General features: G+C 34.8%; 2 protein-coding genes across 2 annotated transcripts; one reads left to right on the forward strand and one right to left on the reverse strand.

Annotated features, from left to right (window-relative positions):
• Positions 1-518: 518 nt before the first annotated feature.
• On the reverse strand, positions 519-3,594 carry LOC105179442 (putative disease resistance protein At1g58390). Its single transcript, XM_088880307.1, has 4 exons — positions 3,307-3,594; positions 2,840-3,028; positions 2,590-2,761; positions 519-2,101 (listed from the first exon to the last, which is right to left on the reverse strand). The coding sequence occupies exons 1-4, from the start codon at positions 3,592-3,594 to the stop codon at positions 519-521; spliced, it is 2,232 nt and encodes a 743-aa protein (XP_088736433.1).
• Positions 3,595-11,639: 8,045 nt separating this feature from the next.
• LOC148788051 (putative disease resistance protein At1g50180) lies at positions 11,640-14,934 on the forward strand. The gene is made up of 3 exons (XM_088880308.1): positions 11,640-11,944; positions 12,041-12,316; positions 14,799-14,934. Exons 1-3 carry the CDS (start codon positions 11,640-11,642, stop codon positions 14,932-14,934), a joined length of 717 nt encoding a protein of 238 aa, XP_088736434.1.
• The last annotated feature ends 10,374 nt before the right edge of the window (positions 14,935-25,308 follow it).

The following is a 25,308-nucleotide window of genomic DNA, read 5'->3' on the forward strand; positions in this document are numbered from 1 at the left end:
AATTCATTAAACTTAATGAATAAAATCTTTTCATTAATAAAGTGCATATCAAATTTTAAAATAATATGTATTCATTTATGAAGTATTTTATATTTTTGCTTAATTAAACTTCTAAATTTTGTCAAGATTATAAGTATCACGTACAACGCACGTGATTCCTACTAGTAGTGACAAAAGGTGAGATCTATAAATCAAAAGAAAAACCAAAGACACAAATGTAACAGATTCAAAAGCCATGTATGATTCAAACAGAGATAACAAGAAGCAATTGACAATCAATGGAGGCCAAAGCACATGAACACAATATTAAAGGATGATGAGGAATGTAACTACTACTGTCTCACCATTGTTAGTCGTAATAATAAATGTCAATGAAGGGTATGTGTTTGATTTTGTGATAATCTTCTCCTTCTTCACCATCCACCACTCCTACCCTCTTCACCAACTCTTCTGGCATAATTATAATCAGTGTTTTTAGAGTATTAATGAATTCCAATCCATCAGGAATCATCTTCAATTTACTGCATTTTGCAATAACTAGATGAGAGAGATTGGGCATTGCTCCTTTCTCCACTCTCCACTCTCCACTCTACTAAATTCCTCAAATCATTCAAGGAAAGCTCTCTGAGTTGAGGAAATCCAGTTGCCTCACAAACCATCTCGCTGCCCACATATGGATTGTGCCTTAAGCCAAGAACTCTTAACATGGGAAGCTTCTCTAGTATTTTCATTTGATCTTCCTCAATCCTTGTATCCACAAGCTGCAATTCTATCACATTTTGATATAGTTGAACTTCATAAGTTGGTAATTTGCTCACTCGACAATATGCAATACTCAAGTAATATAGTGAGTGACACATCACCAAACTTTTGAAAAGAGTTGAGCCATCTTCCGAATCCATATTAACACCGATGTCAATATTAAGTTGTACGTCGCGAAATTGTTCTTGATAATTTAAGATGTGATCAACAATCATTGACAAACTTTCTTCATAAAAAATTCTTCCTCCCAATACTCGGAGCTTCGGCAATTTAAGAAGATGAGTGATGTCATCAACCAAACTGTTGAACCCAGTTATCATCTCCAACTCATTCAACCCTTCTAATTTCAATTTTTCACCTCCAACGCTCTCATGAAGAAATCCCAGAAATAGATGCCTCAAGTGCCTCATTTTGTATATGTAATTAGGTAATCTAATTGTATTTTGCACATTCAATGTCTGCAAATAAGGTAGCTTGCATATAGATGGTGGCAATTCTTCCACACCACTATTTTCGAGACTCAATAGCTTCAACAGCTTCAATTTTTCGATTCCTTTGGGCAATTTCAGATTCTCAAATGTATAACCTTCCAATACTAAGACTTTGAGAGATTTGAAAATCCCAAACGTAATGTAATTATACAAAAATGTATCTCGCCAGTCCGTTTTGAGGAATAGAAAAGATCTTATGTTCTTATTTTCCCCAATCCTGTAACTAACATCGTTATCCACTCCCTCCATATGGATAGCCAATCTATTTGTTTTACAAATTGAAGACTCTTCTCCTCCCATCTTTTTATCTATAACCTCCAGAAATCCTTCTTTTTTTCCTTTTGACAAACACAAATCTCGTATCATATCATGAAGCCGGCATGACTTAAATCTATTATATAGCGGCAACTTGTCTGTTTCCACTTCAACCATACACCTATTTGCTAGCTCGAATAAATACCGTACTGCCACATCTCTCAAACTTTCTCCTCTTCCCTTATCTTCGGAACAAATCATACCTTCAGCCATCCATAGTAAATATAGTTTTTCTATATCTATTTCTTCATCTTCTTTAAAACAAGCCAAATACAAAAAACATGGTTTCAGATTGTAAGGGAGCACATTGTAACTCAAATCTAGTATTTGATTTACTCCTTTGTCATTCTCCAAACCTCTCCCATGTAGAAGGTACGAATCAAGATTTCTACACACATTTTTCCATTCTATTGATGCCTTTTCATAATGAAGAGTTCCTCCAATAACTGAAATGGGTAATGGTAAATAACCACATTTTTCTACTATTTCCCTTCCATATTCTTTCAACAACTTTATTTCAGTTGTAGGTATCTCTGAATACATAATCAATGAATGTCAGTTAATTCAAAATATTATATAATTTGAATTTCTTATAAATATGTATAGTAATTAAAACAAATCAAAACAAGAGAATTTCGCCCTATACTTTCAACAAATAAAAAATAGAAATAAAATCTGAAAGCATAACTTTATATTGCTGAATCCATTTCTTCGTATGACTTTCTAAATGTTTGATTCCTTTTACGTTTTAAACAAATTTTGTATCAAAAAATAAATTTTAAATTGCTATTCAATAGCATTTTATACATATAGATCAACTTGAAATTTACATAAGAAAATTCAAACAATCTTGTCATCATGAAAACTATAAAAAAACATTAGACTTAACAAAATAATCTTTTTCGCTAAATATATACTATTAAGGATATCTTTAGTATCATTACTCTTTTTTCTTTTGTCACTAACTAGAGAAAGAAGATTCAAAATCAATAAAATAAAACAAGAAATTTTTCAAACTAACCTTGTGAATAGTTGTTCGGGAATGCTATCTTTTGAAGGAGCTCCCATCCTTCATCTTCATCCAAACACTTGAGATTGTGGACGTATCCTCTGGAAGCAATGTTTTGATTTCTAGTTGTGAGCAAAACTTTGCTATCTGCCTCTGCAATGGGAAAGGCACGCCTTGAGCAATTCTAGTGATCAACTTCCCAAACGTCATCAAAAACTAGGAGACATTTTCTGTCTCTTTGTACTTGGTACAACTTTCTGACCAATGTATCTTCGTCTTGCTCTTCACTTTCATTCGGAAGAAGTTGCTTTAATAGTCGTTGGAAAGTAGTTTTAGGTTGAAATTGCTGACTTAGACAAACCCAAGCACGATATTTGAAGCACCGCTCCACGGCCTCCCCATTGTAAATTTTAGTAGCAAGAGTGTCTTTCCCAATCCTCCCATGCCACATCTGGAAATCACTCCATTTGATTTGTCATCAGTTGTCAGAACTGATTCCAACTGTTTAATATCCTCCTTCATTCCTACAAAATATTTTTCAACCTCATGCCCATACGTTCTTCTTAACCTATCGGTATCATCTACCAATCTTGATGAGTTGTCTCCTACACTCATAGACTCCGACTGTTTGGTGAGGACGGACATTCGAGACTTGATATCTTTAATGTCTTCTCCGATTTGGTGCATTCTTGACTACTCGCTCAATATACAAGTGAATCTTTTTAGAACCATTTTAAGGCCTTTTCCTTTTCTTCTGGACACCACTTCAATGACATATCTTTCTAGCACATTCTCAACTTGAATGGACAAATCGCGAAGTTCAGCGATACAATTCTGGACTGTCTGTGAATTGTACCGATCATGCCTCCTATCAGCATCCTTCAAGAAACAGTGCATGATGTTGAGCTGCCTACGGACTTCCTCAACCTCACCACCCACACTCGATAGAAACTTGGCTTCCTCAATCAATAAGTCCCGAAGTATTTCAAGTGCAATTGTTGCAATAGAATTAACCATTTTACTTTATATTTGGGTGATTTTCTGGAGAAATGTGTTGGATCAGTAGCGGCTAATTGCAAAGTGGATGGATGTTATTGATCTTTTTAATTCACCAACTGACTTCATTTTATATATGCGCATACCAACTTCTATCCCTACTTGACACAAATTCTACGCATGCTACAAATTCTTTTCTCCTCTTATCTTTTATTTTAAATTCGAAGTTTTAGATTCTTTCTCCCATATTTCACACTTTCTTGATTCTCACTTTTAATTTAAGTTAAAGCAAAAGAATCGGCTACTCATAACACAAGTTCAAGAAATCCCTTTCAGATTTAATTTAAATTCTACTCATAGGTACAAATTCTTTTCTCCTCTTTCACAAAATTTTATTGATGGGTATTGACTCAATCCAAATATAATTTATATTTTTTAATGGATTTGGATTTGGACATAGGTTTAGTAATATTTATTGGATGTGAGTATGAGTCTGAGTAGGGTCTCACCCTATCCATTGACACCCCTATACTATTAATGTATCCATATCAAATTAGTGATTGATTAACTATAATACTAATTTTAATTAATTATATATATTTGATATTAATTATTGATGATTGCATAATATAATTATAATCAATTTATTAAAAAAAATTATGTTCGGGTTTTAATAATGATTAGTACCATGATCCGCATTGATCCTTCAATCTATATTATATAAGTAACTCAAATGCTTTCTAGCCCCCCCCCCCCAAAAGAATAAGACGTGGATGCCAAAATGCACTTAAGTGTGAAGCACATGGACTACAATCAGTCTATGGGAAAAGTTAAGATATTTCAATTGCTATGCATTTTTTATTCATTTAAAAGAATGTTAAACAAATCTATGAATTCACATCCATCTTAAACATAAAAATAAGAAAAATTAATAACATAAGACGTACATGGCTCACCCAATTTGAGCTACATCCAACAAATAGAACGTTTACGACATCGAAAAATGATGATGAGGAGTGTGCAAAATGACTTTTAGAAGTAATACAACTCTAGTCTAAAAAATATAAGTCTTGGACTATTACATGATACTGAAATAGAGCATGATAACTTAAAGTACCTTATAAATAAGAAAATTTAAACTATATGATAATTTACATATAAAATCTGCTATAAATGAATAGTTGTGATTGTTTGAAATCCAACATTCTTGTCCTATGCTACACATATTTAGAAGAGTACATAGCGTCCTTTGTGAGTACATCACAGGCAAAAGTCCATTCGATGGTTGGCTTGGCTTCTCTCTGGTGAAAATCTCTATGCTTTCCATAACACAACTTTGTCAAATCAAATAACTCTTTTACGGTATATTTTTGAACTGTGGATCCTAATCTGGCTTTATGTAACTCATGAATCTGCATCGTCGACTTTGTCTTAGTGGGAGAAACTTGTGTGATTGTGTATGTGGCACTGCAAAAAAAAAAACTCGATTTGGAATGGATATTTTGTAACGGGTATGTGAAAAAATCCTTCAGACTTCTGTGTTCTTACCTGCTCTCACCTACTCTCTCCTGCTTCTAGCTAGCACCTCTGTATTGGTGGAATGGGGACTCCTTAAAGTTGCCCACTGCAAAAGCATTTGCCAAGGATTTTTTCATTAATCAAGAACGATAGATAATTCATCCATATATATCCTCAACTTAGGAATAGTGAGAAAAATCATTGTCATCATATACCTCTAGTACTCATCCAAATAGACAAACTCCCACACGTTGTAGCATTTAGTCTAATAAACAAACAAGATAAAAGCAAACCAACAACATAAATGTCTATTTGGTTGATCGTTGTATTAACTTTCTTCACTCTTGATCAAGTCATCACGAGTGCATAGCCACCTCCGTCCTAATGCATCATGGCATCTATAGAATCTCCGTCCTCCATTTCCATCTATGTATAAAGTCAAAAGTAGCAATACAAATAAAAAAGTTTCATAGTTATTAGATGTTTACGTTAGCAAAAGCAAGCGATAAGCAAGACTTATGTGCACGTGACCTTTCGGTCCGAAAATCAGCCATGCATCATAAGCACAAAAACATTACTATGCATTACAACTTCAAAACTAAACTATACTTACGAATGATAATACATCAACGCAAACAAATGCAAATGCAAGGGAATGATTATATTTCCGCTATCAAAATGTTATTTTTCGGCATATTTCATCGTTGTTTTCTTTGATCTTACAATGCTAGGAACAAAAATTTTACTTATATCGTAAAAAAGGGGTTAAATGCAGTTTACCCCATGTGATATGTGAAATGAACAAATATTTTCTATGAAAAAAAAATTGCAAATTACCCCACTATTTAGATGGGTGGGGGTGGGGGGTAATTGGTTTCATTTTTCAAGACACATGGGGTAATTTGCTATTTTATTCGGAACAGTTTTTTTTTTTTTTTCATTTCTCATATCACGGAGGTAAATTGCATATTTCCTATTTGTGCAGCAATTTTTGCATATCGTTACAAAATCACAGTTAACATTAAATTCTAGCATCAAAGACGGAAATAAAGATGTTACGCGAAAGTATCAATAGACGTTACCTCCAGGGGAGTTTTTGAAGCTTTGATGCGTTGGCCATTGTACACAAATGCTATTGCGTCGTAGTTTAATTTCTTCTGCTTACAATAAGATGTAAATAAGTGTTGTAGTCTCTTGTCGAGGGGAAACCGGTAGTAGACCTCGTCCCCGTCCTGCAATGACATAAAAATTAAGTAGTTCAAAGATAACTTGCATCAAGAATTAATTAACTACATTTGTATTACGGTGGGATATTCTGAATACGTATATCTATTATTATTAATTATTGATCTAAACTTCAAATATATAATGAATGGGTGAATAGAAATTTGCACCCTGTGATATTACAAATGAGTAAATTAGTCTTTTATAGCAAAAAAAAAAAAAAGATAGGGAGGTAGATTGGTGTATTTTAGATTATATAAGGAGGTAAATCTAGGTCCTTCTCTAGCGATTCTTGTAAGTTTTGTGCATGCACTTGAACCCTCCTATGTGAAGGCATATAAACTTGCTCTGACTAGACACTTTATCGCTCCTCTAGCAAGGCCCTTAAGTCTTTGTTTGAGTAGGCACCCCAAAATTATCCTCTTTTGATGAGGCAAACATATTTTGCTCCGTGCAAACACACAACTTCTGTTCATAATAGATATATCTCCATTATTAATATTTTCTTTTAGAAAAATAAAGCCCTAAACTTGAGTAGACAACCATTAAGCCTTAATTGATGGAGGCACACGAGCCTTCCTCCATAGAGACAAATAAGCCCTACTCCTACAGGAAAGACGTGCTATAATAGCTAGTATTTGAAAAAAAAATGCCATCTACACTCACAAAAGACAGTTAATGACACCATCGCACCAATTTTTGAATATCACAATTGCACCCCTAGTTAAATTAATTTCAAAATTAATTTTAATTACTGCTCTTTTTTTGTTTACAAAAGTGATTAGCATCATTTTATTACTACTACACTAACTTTTTTTATTGTGTCGAGAATACCTTAATTTTTTTTTTTTGAAATGTGATTTGTTAGTTTATATATTTTGTTCTTAATTATATATAATATATTTTAAAATATGAAAAATTATTTTTATATGCACGCAAGAATGACGTGCCACGACGAATAACTAGCATAATTTAAAAGATATTGACAGCTTGTTACAACATTAATACAAATTAATAGTTCAATGAACTCAACTTCTTTTTTTCTTGGAAAAATTATAATTTTCGTTCTATAAGTATGGAAGGTAACACTTTTGGCCCACTTAAAATTTATTCTAGCAACGAAGGACAATAATTTAAGAAAAAAAAAAAAAAAAAGCAGCACATTGCGGACATTTGTCTCTGAAAATTTTCCCTAGTTACAGTTGCCATGCACATAATATGCACGTGACATTTTCCAATAAAATTGGTTATTTCATTGGTGAATATAAAGAACAAACAGTATCAACATTATGAAAAAAAGCAAATCAAAGATAGTTAATTCATCCATATCCTCAACTTAGAATAGTGAGAAAAATCTAAACTCATTTATTCTACTAACGTATATATGTATGGCAGGTTGAAGTACGGGAAATGGACATGTATTACATAATTGTACAAGAAATTGAAGACAAGTTGGACGTAAAGGTGAAGAAAGTGCCTCTCCAACAAGACGTGGACCCTCTACCGAAAATTATTTAGACAATAAAAATCCAACCAAGATCCAAGTTACCCCTACAGGAATGATTAGAGGAGCCTCAAATGCTACTGATAAGGTAGTAATTATTTAATACTTTACCTAAATAATCTTTAATTTCTGAGTTATGCAAAAGTAATATAATATAACTAACATTCTTCAACCAAATTTTCATGCAATAGTACTATATTCATGATAGAGTTTCTGAAAACTTCCGCTCTTTAAAAGAGGTTGCAGCTTTTATACTCTATAGTTGTCCGAGGAGTGATCTAGTGCTGGAACAAGTTAATTCAAAATCTATAAATTCATTTTATCTTTGATCAAAATTTATGTGGATATGTTTTATTTTATAACTTTTCAACTATAGAAGATTATAAAAAATGAATGAACTATTATGTCATTTTGTCAGGATGCATATTAAAACTTCCTAAACATTCATGTTTTTAACTCTTATCTTTGTTATTTGTTCTTATCTTAATAGACATTCTATCAGATCCGGGCAATGAAAATCCAAATAAAATGGATAATGAAGTGTTGGAGATCATTACTTGCACTTTAATTGATTTATAGCCAGTAAATTTTCTCATTATTATTTTTCTATTATTTTGTCAACATATATAATTAAAAAGGAAATTTTAAATTCGAAGATCTTTTGCCTTTTCGAAAGCTTTTGAGGCGAGGAGAGGGTGTAGGAGTATTTTGAGGCCGTCACTGCGGCCCCATTGCAGGAGGAGCAAACTCCCATTTCTAATATTATGGAGGGTACCAGTACGCCTTGGGGTGATGTAGTGCAGATGATTCGGCATGGAGGATGGTTCTAAGTATAACCGGGATAGTGTGCCTGATAATGCTATGGGGTCGTATCCTACTAATGTAGGACCTAGTTCATATTACGGTAGGTGGTACGATTATGTGTCTGGGCTAGCAAATCAGTTTCACGATGTAGTGCATGCAGCAGAGCAGCCATTGGGGAACGGTTGCACCCAATCTCAATTGAAGATTGTTGCTGAGTTGGTGAATATGAAGGTCGTTGGCCATTTTCTTAGCATATATGTGACCAAATATCCCAGTGGGTTGATCATATAGTAACGCAACCATACCTTGTCCCAGGATTACTATACTATGAAGAAATTGATAAGAAACTTAGGTTTACCTATTGGAAGATTGATGTGTGTAAAATGGTTGCCTGTTATACTGGAAGGTGATCTTTGACTATTGCATGTTTTGTGGAGAAGCTAGGTACAAGTCAACCAGGGCACGAAATCCTAATCGCAAAAAGACAGCGTATACCAGTCTTAGGTACCTACCGATTACCCCTCGCTTACAACGGTTGTATGCTTCAAAAGCGATTGACGAGCAAATGACGTGGCATGCTAATAATCTAACGAAAGAGGGATCCGTATTCAATCCGTCTGATGCAGATGCATGGAGGCATTTTGATCGAACATATCCTCATTTTGTAGTAGAGCCCCGTAATGTTAGATTGAGTTTGTGGACGGATTGGCGCGCACCGCACGGGCAGTACGGTCGTACGAACTCAGGTCGCCCCATTATACTTACACCATACAATCCCCACTGGGAATGTGCATGACTGCTGAGGTGATAATGGTGATCCTCGATCCTTCCAATCCTAAACGTTTCATCAATGTTTATCTGGAGCCTTTGATCGAGGATTTGCAGAATTTGCGGCATGTAGGTGTACTAACGTGCGACACTGAAAAGCGAGTTATTCGCAATGCACGCCATGTTGATGTGGACTGTGAACGACCTACCCGCTTATAGATTGGCCTCTGGATGGAGTTCCACTGGTGCTATGCGGTGTCCAGTTTGTATGGAAGACGCACATTCATTCTACCTACAGAACAGTAGAAAGTCATGCTGCTTTGACTATTACAGGCAGTTCTTCCACATGGACCATCCAAACCGTTGGAACAAGAAAGCATTCAATAAGAACCGAGTAGAAAGGAATGTTGCACAACCAAGATTGATGGGAGAACAGATCCGCAAATGGGTTGGAGAGTTTAGCCCTGCGGTTGAAGTGTCGTTGTCACTTGCGGACGGGTAAGGTAGCGAGTATAAGTGGACAAAGAAAAGCATCTTTTGGGAGCTCGACTACTGGTTGATGCATCTCATATGATGCAATCTTGGTGTCATGCACATTGATAAAACATGCTTGACATTATATTCAATACCGTGATGGATATAAAAGGAACAACGAAGGATACTCTGAATACATGGAAGGACCTGAAAATCATATGTAACTGACAGAAGCTTGAGCTGGACAAAAGGAGGATGAACGTGATGCATAAAGCCGTATACACCCTGACTCTCAATGGACCGACATTGCGTTTCAAGAAGTTGTGGGAATACCTCGAAGTTCCGACGGACAACCATAATTATAACCTGCATAACCCAAATGGTACACTATTAGTCGTTGAGCTTTATATTGCTAATCAACAAGGAGCAGGTACATCCCGATCGGGGAACTGTAAATCTTATGACGAGTCTGACGACGATAGCTTTGATGAGGATTACGAGACTGAAGAAGACAAAAATTCTAATTGACATTTAGCATTTTCTATATCAAGTGTCTGTGTATTTTGCCGATAGAAATTAGTATAAATTAAAAAATTACCGATAATAATTTATAAAAATAGTTTACCAGCTAATTTAGAATTACAACTTTCAAACTATTTGTCCATACCAATATTCTTTTTTAAAAAAACAAAACACATTTTATTTTCTATTTAGGAATGGTCAAAAAATCTACAAACAAAGTGTTATATGTAGATTAAAGAGCAAATAAAAAATTACCAAGAAAATAACTAAATATTAGAATAAAAATTAATAAGATGAGATAAAGATTACTTCAGTACTCGTAATCAATAAATCATAATAGCAAACGAATTTCTAATCTTCAAATGATTTGGATATATAAACCTAGCTTGCGACCCAAAAATAAAGAATTACTATTATTTCAGTTTTATTTGTCATAGGAATTTCACATTATATCTTGTAATTGAGAAACATCCACCAAACTAATGCTAATTCAATGGTCATGGACTAAACACATGGTTTCTAGTGGGTGATCAAGATGCCTAAAGAGTCGGGATCAAGAGGGACTCAACCTAGGATCTGATTGGCCCATTCAAAAAGAATTGGTTGGTACAATCCATGCCAAACCAAGGCTGATTCCAAGTATCAATACTTGGGATAGGCCCAGCTCAATGACCTAGGACCTCCTAACCCTGGGTCAAGTTAGCGGGCTGACCTAATCGAGCCACTTCTTTTTTTTTTTAATAATATATGACATAGAAGTTTTATTTTATTATTGTAGCTTAACTATTCTATATTTTATATACTTTGGAAACTTTAAAAAGTTTTACCTTTATTCTTATACTTCTATATTAGTACAACAATTCACTAAAACTCATTGTTATTTTTTTTAAAATGTATTTTAAATTTTTTTTGGGCTTGCCATTATTTAAGTTTATTATTTGTAGCTAGTTGGTTCAATTGTTATTAAGTTCTTTATGCGGTCTTAGCTACTTTTTTTTTTGTAGTTTTGATTATTTGTTTGGTTTAATTTATGATTTATTTATTTAAAATAAAATCATAAATTATTTAAATTTGTTGAAAAAAGTATCTCATCTTCATTTAAAAAGAAAGAAAAGAAAATAGGCACAATCGGGTTTGGTTTGAGCCATCACCACTGCCATTGCACTTTCTCTTCATCCCCCGTTTTGTGCTAAATATAAGGTATCAAAATTAGTGTTTTCGACTCACTTGTATATTGAGCGAGTGGTTGATAATGCACCAAATTGGAGAAGACGTTAAAGATATCAAGTCTCGTATGTCCGACCTCACCAATCAGTCGGAGTCCATGAGTGTAGGAGACAACTCATCAAGATTGGTAGATGATAACGATTGGTCAAGAAGAACGTATGGGCATGAGGTTGAAAAGTATTTTGTAGGAATGAAGGAGGATATTAAACAGTTAGAATCAGTTCTGACAACTGATGACAAATCAAATGGAGTGATTTCCATATGTGGCATGGGAGGCTTGGGGAAGACCACTCTTGCTACTAAAATTTACAATGGGGAGGCCGTGCAGCGGTGCTTCAAATATCGTGCTTGGGTTTGTGTAAGCCAACAATTTCAACCCAACACTATTTTCCAATGACTATTAAAACAACTTATTCCCAATGAAAGTGAGGAGCAAGATGAAGATACATTGATCAGAAAGTTGTACCAAGTACAAAGAGACAGAAAATGTCTCCTAGTTTTGGATGACGTTTGGGAAGTTGATCACTGGAATTGCTTAAGGCACGCTTTTCCCATTGGAGAGGCAGATAGCAAAGTTTTGCTCACAACCAGAAATCAAAACATTGCTTCCACAGGATACGTCCACAATATGAAGTGTTTGGATGAAGATGAAGGATGGGAGCTCCTTCAAAAGATAGCACTCCCAAAACAACTATTCACAAGGTTAGTTTGTAAAATTCTTATTTTATTTTATTGATTGTGAAGATAATGTTGAATTTCTTGTTGAACCCTAATTATGGAAAAGAAATTCTTAATATATTCAAAAATTAAATATTTACTTTTTTAAACTTTGACAAGAAAAGAAATTAATTAAAAAAAATTGGAGAAACAAAAAGACAAATAATTAAATCTGTACCTGAGGCTCCATTAATCTTGCATGAAGAGCACAAGAGATGGGATCTGACGATAGATTTCACAAGATGAATTTGAATTTGGGTCGGATGAAATAATCCGGCCAAAATCTTTAGTGTATGTTTTTGAAGTATTTTGTTGGCAAATTATAACGATGACGAATTAACAAATTGATTCAAAAAGAAGAATTAAAGAAGGAAAAAGAAAGAATCAAATGTTTGAGAAAAGGAATAATGCAGTTGCCTGGATAGAATTCATCTTACATTTATGGAGTTTTTCGCCATTTCTTGGCTAACAAAGGAATCAGATGTAACGTCCCTAGCGCTCTCTGAGCGTAGTACTTTATGGACTTGAACAGTGTTCTGCAGTGAGTGTGTTGAGGGAGAAAAGGCGTGAGAAAATCTGAAGTGTGAGTGGTTGACTGAGAGAGTGTGAGTAAATGTTGTGTGTGTATGTGCGAGTGTTTCAAACAACAAATCTCGATAGGGGGTAGCAGAAGCCTCGGATGTTACGTCCTGTCTTTTTGTCATAATATTTTCCTGTTAATTTCTTCTTTGTTGGTTTGTCGTTACATAATATTATTGTAATAATAAGACAAAAAGCATTTTTAGAAAGAAATGTATATATTGATTCTATCTATGAATACAATACAATGAATTATTTTCTCTATTAATTGGTCCAGAAAAAGCAAAAAAAAAAAAAAAAATGAGACAACATTTATGAAAATTAATTAAAGAGTTCATCAATCTGTACATATTATTGTATTGTAATCAACCATTTGTCTTTACTTAATTGTATACAACTACAGTTTCTGACTAAAATTAAAAAACTTAAAGTAGTGATGAAGTTAAAATTGATACTCAAAACAGAAAAATTAATCATGTATACCTTTCTTGCAAGTTCAATCATTTTGTGTTTATTAAAATTTGGCAATACTTTTAACTATCGGTTTGGAATTCGGTTTCAAAGGCTGGATATTAGAGCGAAATATATGTGGTAGGTGTGTTTTAATCTGAAAGATGTAATTAATGGTTTGGTACATAAAGATAGATATAGACTAATGTCATTTATTACACTTTGAGGACTGGATTTCATTGATGAACTGCAGTCTAGTAATTTATGTTTGAAATTGAATTGCAATTATATTAAAGTTATACACATAAACTAATGTGTGTAAGACTTTTTTGCACCAATTTATTTGGTTCTTTGCCACCACAGAACATATCACTTTCAAATATTTTGAAAAGAAAAATCAATTGACACATTTGAATCCATTAATTCCTATATATATATATATACATATGTATAATAGACACTTAAAAAAGCTAAAAGAATAACAAAGACTAGAGGGTTGGATATTGCAAAAAATAAATTGGAATATCCACCCCTCTAAGGCTGACTATCCTCTAGTAACTTCTGGAACGTCTCCTGCAAAACAAACAAAATTATAAATACTTTTAAGCAAGAATTAATTTTTTTAAGAAAATAATATTAATAATGTATCTATTACTGCCACCTCGAATGCCCTCAGCCCACTCCAGCCACCGTCTACTTTTTTCTTGTAGCACATCTCCAATAATTCTATCTGCTTGGGGGCGACCGACCTTTGCCTCATGTAGAAGAAAAAATATTTAGCATCTTGTTTATAAAATAATGGTAAAGCATTTAAATATTATTTACTTACCAACTTCCTCTTGTGCATGCCGATAGAGGACGACCCCCTCCCCCTGATACACAATTGAGGACACCGTAGAGTTTGCCGCCCGGTTGCCATATTCTTTGAGGACTCCCGCTGGAAGTCCACGTTGGCCCAGTACGTCTGGAGCTGGAGCCAAATCTTGTTGGCCAGCCAGAGTGGCCTGACGAGGCTGGACAGGGTGATAGAAAATATCTTCCAGATTCACTTATCGGCCAACATGTTGAAAACCAAGAACATTAACTCATCGTCACAGTCCCACCAGTAGGTCATCTACAATAATAAAATTAAATAAAACATTAGTAAAATTCATTAAATAATTAGATTATTAGATAAAACAAAATTAATTTAAAATTGGTTACCTTTGCGCTGTCAAACCAGAAATGCTGGTACTCTGGCGGCACCTACCTCAGTATGGCGACAGGTGGGAAAAATGTCCCCGTCACGGCTGCATTGATGCACTCGTGAAAGTGGCGGTCAGATTTAAAATTACATGCTATATTAGACATTTTTAATATAAAATAATACTAAAAAAAAATTGTTAAACAAATTTACCTCGCGTCATCGAGGCTGATGTATTGGGCGCGCTGATGGTAGTGGTGGAGCAACCGTCGGGGTTACAGACTGCTATATCCTCTCTTCCGCTGCCGGTCCAGCTCTAGATGCTTTAGCCTCATTTGGAGTCTGCAAGGCGGGGTACGGTGCAGTCGTGACAGGTGGTGTGGGTGGTTGAAGAACTGCTTCCCAAATTGGGAAGCATCCCCCGAAAATGGTAGAAGTGGCGGGGCACGACCACGACCATGTGGTATAGGAGGCATACCACTAAACAAGATCTAAACAAATTATTCAGAAGTATTAGTCTAAATTTTATGGTTATTGACATTAATATTTAAATAAAAAAGCATATTCTAATTCTTACACATCGAAAACATTATCATGAAGTTATAATTATTGTACTCATTAATTATTTAAAATGTATAATTGCATATATACAAATGGGTCAAGTATTGATTTAAGCTTGTTTACCCTATCACATGAACTTATTATTGTAGTATTCGTTACATTTATACATTTTAATCTATTAACATTATATTTTGTTGACAGATGAAGATGGATAAACATAACAAGTTCTACAGGCAAAATTCAATGAATGGGCTAACAAGAAAGGCATGCGTGATTTGTTTGTACGCAGTTACCAAAGAACTATACATTTTTAAATAATTATTAATTATTGAAAATATTGTCCTCAATTTGTTTTCTATTTCTAATGGTTATGTAATTGTATTTTAATTTGAAATATTACCTTGATATTGTTATTGTTGATATTACTTTGTTAATAATATTATTATAGGGATTATTGGTCTAATTTTGTGATTATTGATATTATTATGTAAACGTTATTATTGAAAAAATTGGTCTAATATTTTTACTATTGACATTATTATGTAAAAACATTATTATTAGGAATATTGGTGTAATTTTTTTGATTGTTTACATTACTTCTTAAAATTTTTATTATTGGAAATATTGATCTAATTTTTTTGTTATTTACATTATTATTTAAATAATACTATTATTGGGATAAACTATTGGTCTAATTTTTGTGATTGTTTAGATTATGATGTAAAAATTATATTGTTTGAAAATATTGGTCCAATACTTTTTATTATTTAAATAATGTTACTATTGAGATTATATATTTGTCTATTTTTTTTGGTTACTTACATTAAGATGTAAATAGTAGCATATTTATAAAATAAATTGCACATGTATACAATAAATTTCACAAAAAAAAGCAATATGATATAATACACATAAGAATTGCAAAAATTATGGAATGTTACATGAGTAAATTGCACTAAATTTAACAATACTTGCATCAATTACACAACTATACAATTAATTTTGAAAAATTACAGACATTCTATAATTACAGAATGAATTAAGGTTATTGGAAACATATAATGCTATAAATTAAATTGATACATGTTCAGAAGATCAAGTATATTTGTATATAAAAGATTGTTACTCTTATGTAGATGTAAGTGACATCTTATTCTGTTCTATTGCATCGTCTAATCAGACTGATAAAATTTTTATCAAGCCGTTTGATAGTATAAAATCGACAAAATACTACATTCGATGAAGTTTTTGAAATTTTTGTTAAACGGATACCAAGATATCTTATTTGACTTTACCACATGTGTCTGTTGTCCTTGTCATATTACGTCAATCACGTCTTTGACGTCACAACAGATGCCCACAGACCACTCAATAACCCATGTAGTTTGGTTGTGCATTTTGGATGGCAGCTATGAAACTAACTTTTGAGGGTTGGTCTAAAACATTCCAAGTCAATGACCTCAAGACTAGGCATCGAGAGTCCTACAGAGACTTGCACTGAGTATTGCATTCATTTGATGAGTGTTGCGTTTCATCGGCGAAAGACGTTGGACATCTTTGCAATTTCAGTGGATTTGTTGACAAGGTGGTCAACTAACTGAACTGACTCGTGGGGATCGTTATATGGAAGCCTCAGTAGCTTAGTCAGTATACTTGAGTCCTTGGCTCAGATAGTAAGGGAGTAGTTCTCAAACTTGAGGAATCACAGTAGTCATATACATACGATGACTGTATCTTAGATATGTGGAAGAGGTGATTGTGTCACAAACGTAATTATCATAAGCCTTATCAAGTGTAGTCGAAGTGTGTAGTGAGGACGGTGAGTTCCGAGAAGAGGATCCATCCCCTATCAGTATGTGATAGAGGTATCTCCTATTCACTTGGAGATGCATTCACGTCTTTTGAATCTCTAGCCACAGTCGTTGATCGAATAGGAAAAGGAGGTTCCTATGTCAAGAAACTTGGTATAAAATGATCTCAAGTATTAAGCATAGATGCCTGGTCCAAGATGGGAACTGACACCTAATTCCATGCCCTCAACTAAGCCTAGGAGATGATAGAAGAAAGGACCGTACCCGTACGGACTGGTGAAAATAAATGTTTGCACAAAAATTCATCTAGTCTCTAGTGCCATGGACCGTTGCTAGACGACCATCCATGGTAACGGACTTTCTTGAAAGAATAACCGAGAAAGAATAAGGAACTAATTTGAAATTAATTCCATAAGATGTAAGTAATTTGATTACTCACACATGAGGGTACAATGGATGGATAGCCCAAGTTTAAACTAATTAAATTAATTGAAATTGTTCTTGTCTTTATTAGTTTAATGAATTGGATTCCATTAATGAATAAGAGACAATTTCATCTTGAATATTTAATTAGATTAAATACCTAGTGGGATGAATTAAATGAATTGTTTTATATTAGATTTAATTAAAATTCATTGGGTTTGAATTTACTTTACATAACATCGGCCCAATAACTAAGGCGCACTAGCAAAATTGATGGAGGAAAAGTTGACCAAAGAATTGCATTTTAGAAATTGTTAGTTTGGTCATAATTAGCTCTTCTCTATTTGGAACGGATTGAAGAGTTACCTTATAGATAACAGAATGTATCTTGACACATTCTTGTTTATCTATTCAAGGTATATAAATATATTTTGTGTATGATTATTAGGGTAATAATTCATTACAAAATACAATAGAAAAATTCCCTCTCCTTCTCCATCATAATTCGGTTGCCCCCTTCATCTTACCTTGGGTGAATTATATCATCCTGATTCCTTCTAACAAAGGAATCAAGGTCTCATTTTTTGGTGTGATATGGATCATCTTTAGAGAATTCCTATGTTGGAATCTCTTATGAATGTTCAACGATTTTATGTCAAATAAACATGTCAACGTGTTTTAATATTTTTAAAGCATGTTTTATTGATTATTTTATTGATAATTATGTGTGGAAATTAACTTGTATAATTTTGTGATTAATTGGATGATTTTAGTATTTAAGAAAATTTGAATTTTTCTGTAAAACTTGGTTATTTTTTTAGTTTAATGTGTGGAATCAAAAAAATAATTTAAGCGCTATAGCAGCAACTGTCGGTCGGTGCTGCACAGCCGCCCGTTCGCATATGAAGGATAAAATTAAATTTTTTTCTTAATATGGTTTATTTTTGTGCATTGGATGCACATATTTTTATCATCCTTTCGATTGCAATTTTAAACTTGTATTTTCTGCATATAATTTTTTTTTGTAATGTTCAATATCATGATTTTTCTAATGCATGGAATGCATTATTTTATGTCAAGCATGTTTAATTGGATTATTTTGCTAGTTGGACAAAAATGGATGATCATGGAGCCCTTGACCATTTGAATGTATTTATTTATTTTGTTTACGTTTTGTGGGCCCATATGCCTTTTTATTATCTTCCTCCTTCACTCGTTTTTGCCTTGGAAATAAGACTTGCTTTCCTCCCATTGTGTACTCTCCTGAAGAATTGATCAGGATTTGTTTTTAAATTGTAATGAGACTAGAATATATTTTTGGTGGAAGTTTTAGTTTTACAGAAGCAAGTCCATGGAGAAGAAGGTCCACGGAGGAGGAGGCCGACAGAGAAGGAGCCCCATGGAGGACTTACAAGGCCCATCTATATGTTAATGAGTAAATTACATTTCTAATAGCTTACGGCCACCTTGTACCTTAGACTGACTACAGTCTTAGTGGGCCGCATAGCTTGGACTAGAGATCATCCAACAGGGGTATGCTTAATTTTGTTGCATGTGATGCGTTTAATGTTTGTATTTATATTCGTTTAAATATTTGATATTTGTGCGTGCAAAATTTAATGTGATGAGGTCTCAGTCAAACACTAAAAAATTTAACTCGCAAGTGGTTGGACCAAATTAAAGTGTTGGGATCCAAAATGGACTTGGATAAAAATTGTTTGATCTGTGCAAGGCTTTCATCCACAATAATGTGGTGAGGAAACTACCACTACCCAAGTGTGGTCCGCGAGTCGTGGCACATTCTGATTAGAGGCAAGGTCCACCAATATTGTGAATAAAGGAACACGCTCACCGTTATTCGGACACAATAGTCATGGGGGGCGAAAGTTGAGGTATGATTTGGTTGATGGGTTGAGCACGATACTAATTAAATATTAAGTCCATAATGGACATGGATCGAAATGGCATTTCAATTTGTCCAGGGCTTCCATCCATAATAATATCATAAGGAAGCTACCACTTCTTAGAATAGGTGACCTGAAAGCTAATTGGATTGGCATTCTTGTAATCTATTCTAACAATAAGTCGATATTGTGCAATATTATTCAGTGAATAAAATGAGTATTCGATATTGGTATTTCATTGCTGTGCTCATTACATCTATATTTGCATTTCTTTCAAACATCACAACAAAACCCACAGACCACCTTGAACAATCGTGCAACAGTTGGACTGCACATTGGAAGGCGGTCATGAAACTAACTGTTTAGGGTTGGGTCTGAAATGTTCCAAGTTGAGGACCTCGAAAATGGACATCGAAGTGTCCGATGTAGACTTGCATTAAGAGTCGCATTCATTTGATGAGTGTCATGTTTCATTTGCAATAGATGTGGGACGTTTATGCGATCTTAATGGGTCGATTGACTAGGTGTCAAATCAACTGAACTAACTCACGGGGATCGTCATATGGAAGCCTTTCAGGCTTGGTCGGTATGACTTGAGTCTCTAGCTCTGATAGTACTGGAGTACTCCTCAGAATTGAAGAAATACGGCAGTCACGTGTATGCGATGATTGTATCTTAGATTTGTGTGGGAGATGATTGTGTCTCAGACATGGTCATCATAAACCTTGTTTAGTGCATTCAAACTATGTTGCGAGGATGGTGAGTTTCAAAATGAGGATCCGTCCCCTGTCTAAATGTGACAGAGGTATCTCCTATGTACATGGAGATATGTTAATGCTTTATAAACTTCAGGCCACAGTAATTGGTCGGATAGGAAAAAGAGGTTCCTAGGTCGAGCAATTTGGCGTAATGGGATCTAAAGTATATTAGCATAGACGCATAGTCCAGGATGGGAACTGACACCCAATTCCATGTCCAAGACTAAGACCGAGAGACGGTAGATGAAAGGACCGTACCCGTATGGACTCGAATCCGACACTACAGGTCTAGAGCTCTAGACTCTAAAGGCATGTTTTGGGTCATGGTCCCTCAACTCGTAAGTCATCCCAGAAGGTGATGCCTTCCGAATATGTTCTCATAGGTCGTTCCATAGCGAGGTGGATGCTAATAAGGAATTCCTTATTGCGACCTAGACAATGTCTAGATCCCTTTGGATTTGTCCAGCAACTTGTGCATTAACCGATAGCTGTCCGAACTTTATGTCAAGCTACTCGAGGTTTTCCCGAAGGTGCCTGAGTCTCAACATGATGGAGTTTGCTTCAGATGCCTCCATCTCTCGTCAGAAAATCTGCAAGAACGTTTTCATTAGATTTTATAACAACAATATTATAACAATAATATTAGCATTCAGCTTGCCATCTGATAATACGAGCTTTCTCTATTTTTTATTCTAATTAATTCTTTAAGAAAGCTATGACGTTAGTATTATCAACTTTTAAAGTAAATTCTTTGGCAAGTAAAAATAAAGGCCATTTTTTAAAAGCCTTCCAAACCGTAAAGAATTATTTCTCGTTGATGTGCCAAAGTTTGGCTTGTTGTTCTGAGAACAACCCTCTTGTATATCTACAAGGTTCTTTCCATGTAGTTGTCTTTTTCATGAGCACTGCTGGCCATCTGTAATCATTGGCGTTTGTATAGAGTACCAATTCATCCTTGTCCTGCGGTATAGCAAGTTTTGGCAGGCTATTGCAAACCTGTTTCAGCTCACGAACCCATTTTGTGTGGCTTTCTTCCCATTTCTACTTTGAACTTTCCGTTCTTTCAGAAGTGGTCGGAAATTCTTCCTATATCTTGTAAAATCTTTAATGAAGATACCTGCAAAATTATCAACTCCCAAGAAGCTCTATAAGTGCTTCTTGTCCTTGAGTACATCTGGAAAATTATGAATTTTCTCCACAATATGATCTTGAAACTTAATTCCGGTCTCGTCAATAAAAAGTCCTAGAAATTCAATTTTATTGACAATAATAGTAGCTTTCTTTTTCGAAAGTACCAAACTTTCTTTATGGCATGCATCAGAAAACATTTCAAGATGTTTAATATGTTGTTTCATATTTTTAGATGCAATCAATATGTCGTCAATATAGAAAAACATGAATTTGAAATAATCTTTAAAAAAAAATATCTATTTTTTTTTAAATATCTGGAGTGCATTAGCTAAACCGATTGGAAGCACAATACAGATATATTGTCCCTATGGTGTGGAGAATGTAGTAAATTTCTTTGATTCATCTTAATCTGATAAAACCCAGATTTGCAATTGGACTATGAACCTTAAAGAAGCACTAATGAACCTTACCCAATCTGATTTTCATTAGTGCTTCTTTAAGGTTCACAATCTCTTCCTCGAATTTCTTATAGAAGTTATCCCTGTCTATGAGTCCCTGTTGCCTAAAAGTCAAAAGGACCTTACCAAATTTCATTGGACCAAATTAATCTTTTTTCCTATATTTAATTGAAGTAAATATATGATGGACTTAATTAGTGAACTTTAATTAAATTAGATTTAATTAAGATTGATTGGACCATGTATTTTAATTAATTAAAATCAGTGAAGCCCATTAATTAAGTTGGTGGAAATGATTAGAATAGGAAATTATTGACTAACAAATTCACTTTTGAAAATGCCATCTTACTGATCCTTTATTTGGAATAAAGGATCTTATTACTTAGTGGATAGTTAAATGAACCTAGATATATTGTAATGCATCCAGACAAGGTATATATATGTATATTAGTTATTTAGAATAACTAGTGAATACAAAGCAAGAAAATAATTTCCTTCTCTCCAGTTCCACCTCTCGGCCGAACTCCCTCTTGTGCATACCTGGTGCGGTTTTGCTCCTTAATTTTTTTCTAGCAAATAGAGTTGTGGAATCCCAAGTTCTGGTGTGCTGAGGACGTACCTTTAGAGAGTTTCTACATTGAATCCTTGCGTGAATGGATCAAACGAACGAGGTTCGAAATAAACCAAATCAAAGGTGACTCTTAATTTATATTTATGTACCTCTCGTTTTTCATTCAACTAATATACCACATCGAACGCCCGGGAACTCGAAGGGTACACCTCATGATTTCATGGTTTCCTTACGATTTCATTTTATTTAAGAAATTTATTTTAACCTCTTCCGCTTGCGCGTAGCCAGGCTGATCCACTCGCACTTTCAGGTGCCCTTCCAAGTTGTATCAGAGCCTAGTTACCATGTAGGGGCTATGGTACTGTGTGAATAAGCATGAAAATGTGTTCTTTATTTCTTTTGAAGCTTGATATATTTTTTTAACTTATTCTTTGATAATTATGTGAGAAAAGTAATTCTTTTAATTTTTGCGATTTTGGATGATTTAAGTATTTTATAAAATTTGAATTTTCTCATAAAATAGTTATTTTAATCTCAGTTGAATGTGTGAAAATAATAAAAAAAAATTGGTACTGTAGCAGTGAACTACTGATCTGCAATGCACAGCGTGCACGCTGCTGGGTGTGCGCGAGGGCAGTTGTGTGGTTAGGCCGTTTTTCACCGTTTTTGCGAAAAATTGAATTTTCTAATTTGTACATATTTTGTGAAAAATATTTATCGTTGCTGACTTAATTTTGGAAAAAACTGAAATTTTTTGAGAATTAAATTGATTTAATTAATTTGCTTTAATTGTGTGCATTGGATGTACAAGGATTAATCATCCATATGAGTTGCAAATTTTAAGCTTATTAATTTCTACATATAATTGTTTGTTGTGATATTGGATATCACGATATTTTTGGGATGTTCATATTTTTGTCTATCATGATTAATTGTTATTCTATGTTAGAACGAATGTCACGGGATGATCACGGAGCCCTAGACCGCATGTATGCCTTCTAATTTTTGTTGGGTGGGCCCATGTGCCCTTGTGATTTTTTTTTTGTCCCCCCTTCTCATATTTAGCCTTGGAATATTAAGGCTTGCTATCTCCCTCTTAATATACTCCATCCAACTTCTGATCGGAGTTTCTTATTCAAATTGTAAAATGAGTAGTATTGGACCTTTGGAGATACTTTTTCATTTCTAGCAAAACTATGGAGAATAAGGCCCACGACGGAGGAGGTCCACGGAGACGGCGGCCCATGGAGAAATCACAAGGCCTATCTATATGTTGATGGGTAATATTACTTTGTAATAGCATATGACCACCTTAGACAGACCATAAACTCACTGCGGGCTTAGTAGGTCACATAGGTTGGGCTCGTGATCATCCAACAGGGGTATGCTAGGTTACATGCGATGCGTTTAGTTAATGATTTATATTTATGCATGCAATGTTTACATATGATGAGGTCTCGGTCTCGGTCTTAACTCAAAATTACTCTCACTTGGTTGGACCAAGTTGAATATTAGGGCCATAATGCACCTAGATCAAAAGAGTTTTGATCGAGCCAAGTCTTCCATCCAAAGCAATGTGGTGAGGAAGCTACCGTTGATGAAGTGTGGTCTCACGAGTTGTGGCACACTTGGAATAGAGGAGAGTTGCACCATAGTTGTGAACAAAGGATCATTTTCACCATTTTCTTGTCTAACGAGTCATGGGGGCTGACGAATGAAATGTGATTTGGTTGATGGGTTTGGCCTAACACCGAGTAATATGATTCGCTTGGAGTCCTCGGAATCATATGAAGAGGTGAGGCAAAAGATCTTGGGGATCTCATGGGATGACAATGGTACTGGATAACTCCCACGAGGTTTTTACCTTGTGAATCATAAAAGCAGGGCGTGGCAAATTCGCTTGTGGACTCCAAGCCCACTAGGAAAGGCTATTCCTTAAACCCCACTTGAGAGTGGTGAGCTTTATTATAAATAGTGGTAGTCTTAAAGACTAAAGACCAAGTCTTTTAGTTTACTCATAATATTACAATCATTGGCTGATTTCTATTTAATTTTCTATTGTGTAGAAAATGTCTATGAATTCTTTAGCCATGATAATGAAGACTAATAAATCCAATGGTACTAACTACAATGAATGGCTGCGAAATCTGAGGATTGCCCTATATTTTGAGAACTAGGGCTATGTTTTTGACAAGCCATTCCCAACGGCTTTGCTGGAAAGGTCCTCTTTGGAAGAACCTGTCATATTGGTTTCGATGTCCAATGACATCCAAAAGCAATATGATAGGCTGGATGATGTTCCCTCGATAATGCTCTGCATGAAGGAAGTTTATGTGGTTCCTGATAGGCATATTAGATATGCTACCACGAAAGTATTCTTAGGGACCAAGACAACCGAAGAATTGTCTGTACAAAGTCATAGGGTTAAGATGCTATCCCTAGTGGAGAAACTCGAAGACCTTAAAGCTGGGCTTGAAATGACACATATATTGATATGATTTTTCAGTCACTTCCTTCGTCCTACAACCCGTTTATTATTAACTACAACATGAACGGACTTGAGAAGTCTATTCATGAGTTATTTAATATGTTAGTCCATTACGAGGCGACGACCCATAAACCTATACCGATGGAATTGATAAGAGAGATTTCAGCCTCCAAAGCGAAAGGCAAGAGGGCTGGACATTGGAAGAGAAAGAAGGGTAAGGGAAAAGAGATCGCACCTGCTACAAGTTCTTTGAGCACTCCTACTGCTTTCGTTAGAATGGGAAAAGGGAAAGGGAAGGTTGGCGGTTCTTAGCGGTTGAAGGCAAATGATATCTGCATTCATTGCCAAGAAAAGGGGCATTAGAAGAGGGAGTGCCCGCAACTCCTCTCCAACCTAGGTACATTTGTGATTAAGTGACTATGATAACTAATTCTGCTTCTTGGGTATGGATACCGGCTGTGGAGCTCACATCTACAATAACTTGCAGGTGTTCGAAAGAAGCAGAAAACTAAGGATGAGATAATTCTATGGCTAGGCCATGGGAAGGCCGTCGCAGCGGAAGCCGTGGGATCTCTCCAGTTAGTTATTAGTGGTCATATTCGGTAGAATAAAAAATTGTCATTATGTTCCGAGCATGATGAAGAATATTATTTCCATTCC

This window comes from Sesamum indicum, linkage group LG5 (genome assembly GCF_026168435.1).
Source record: "Sesamum indicum cultivar Baizhima isolate 11 linkage group LG5, ASM2616843v1, whole genome shotgun sequence".
NCBI lineage: Eukaryota > Viridiplantae > Streptophyta > Magnoliopsida > Lamiales > Pedaliaceae > Sesamum > Sesamum indicum.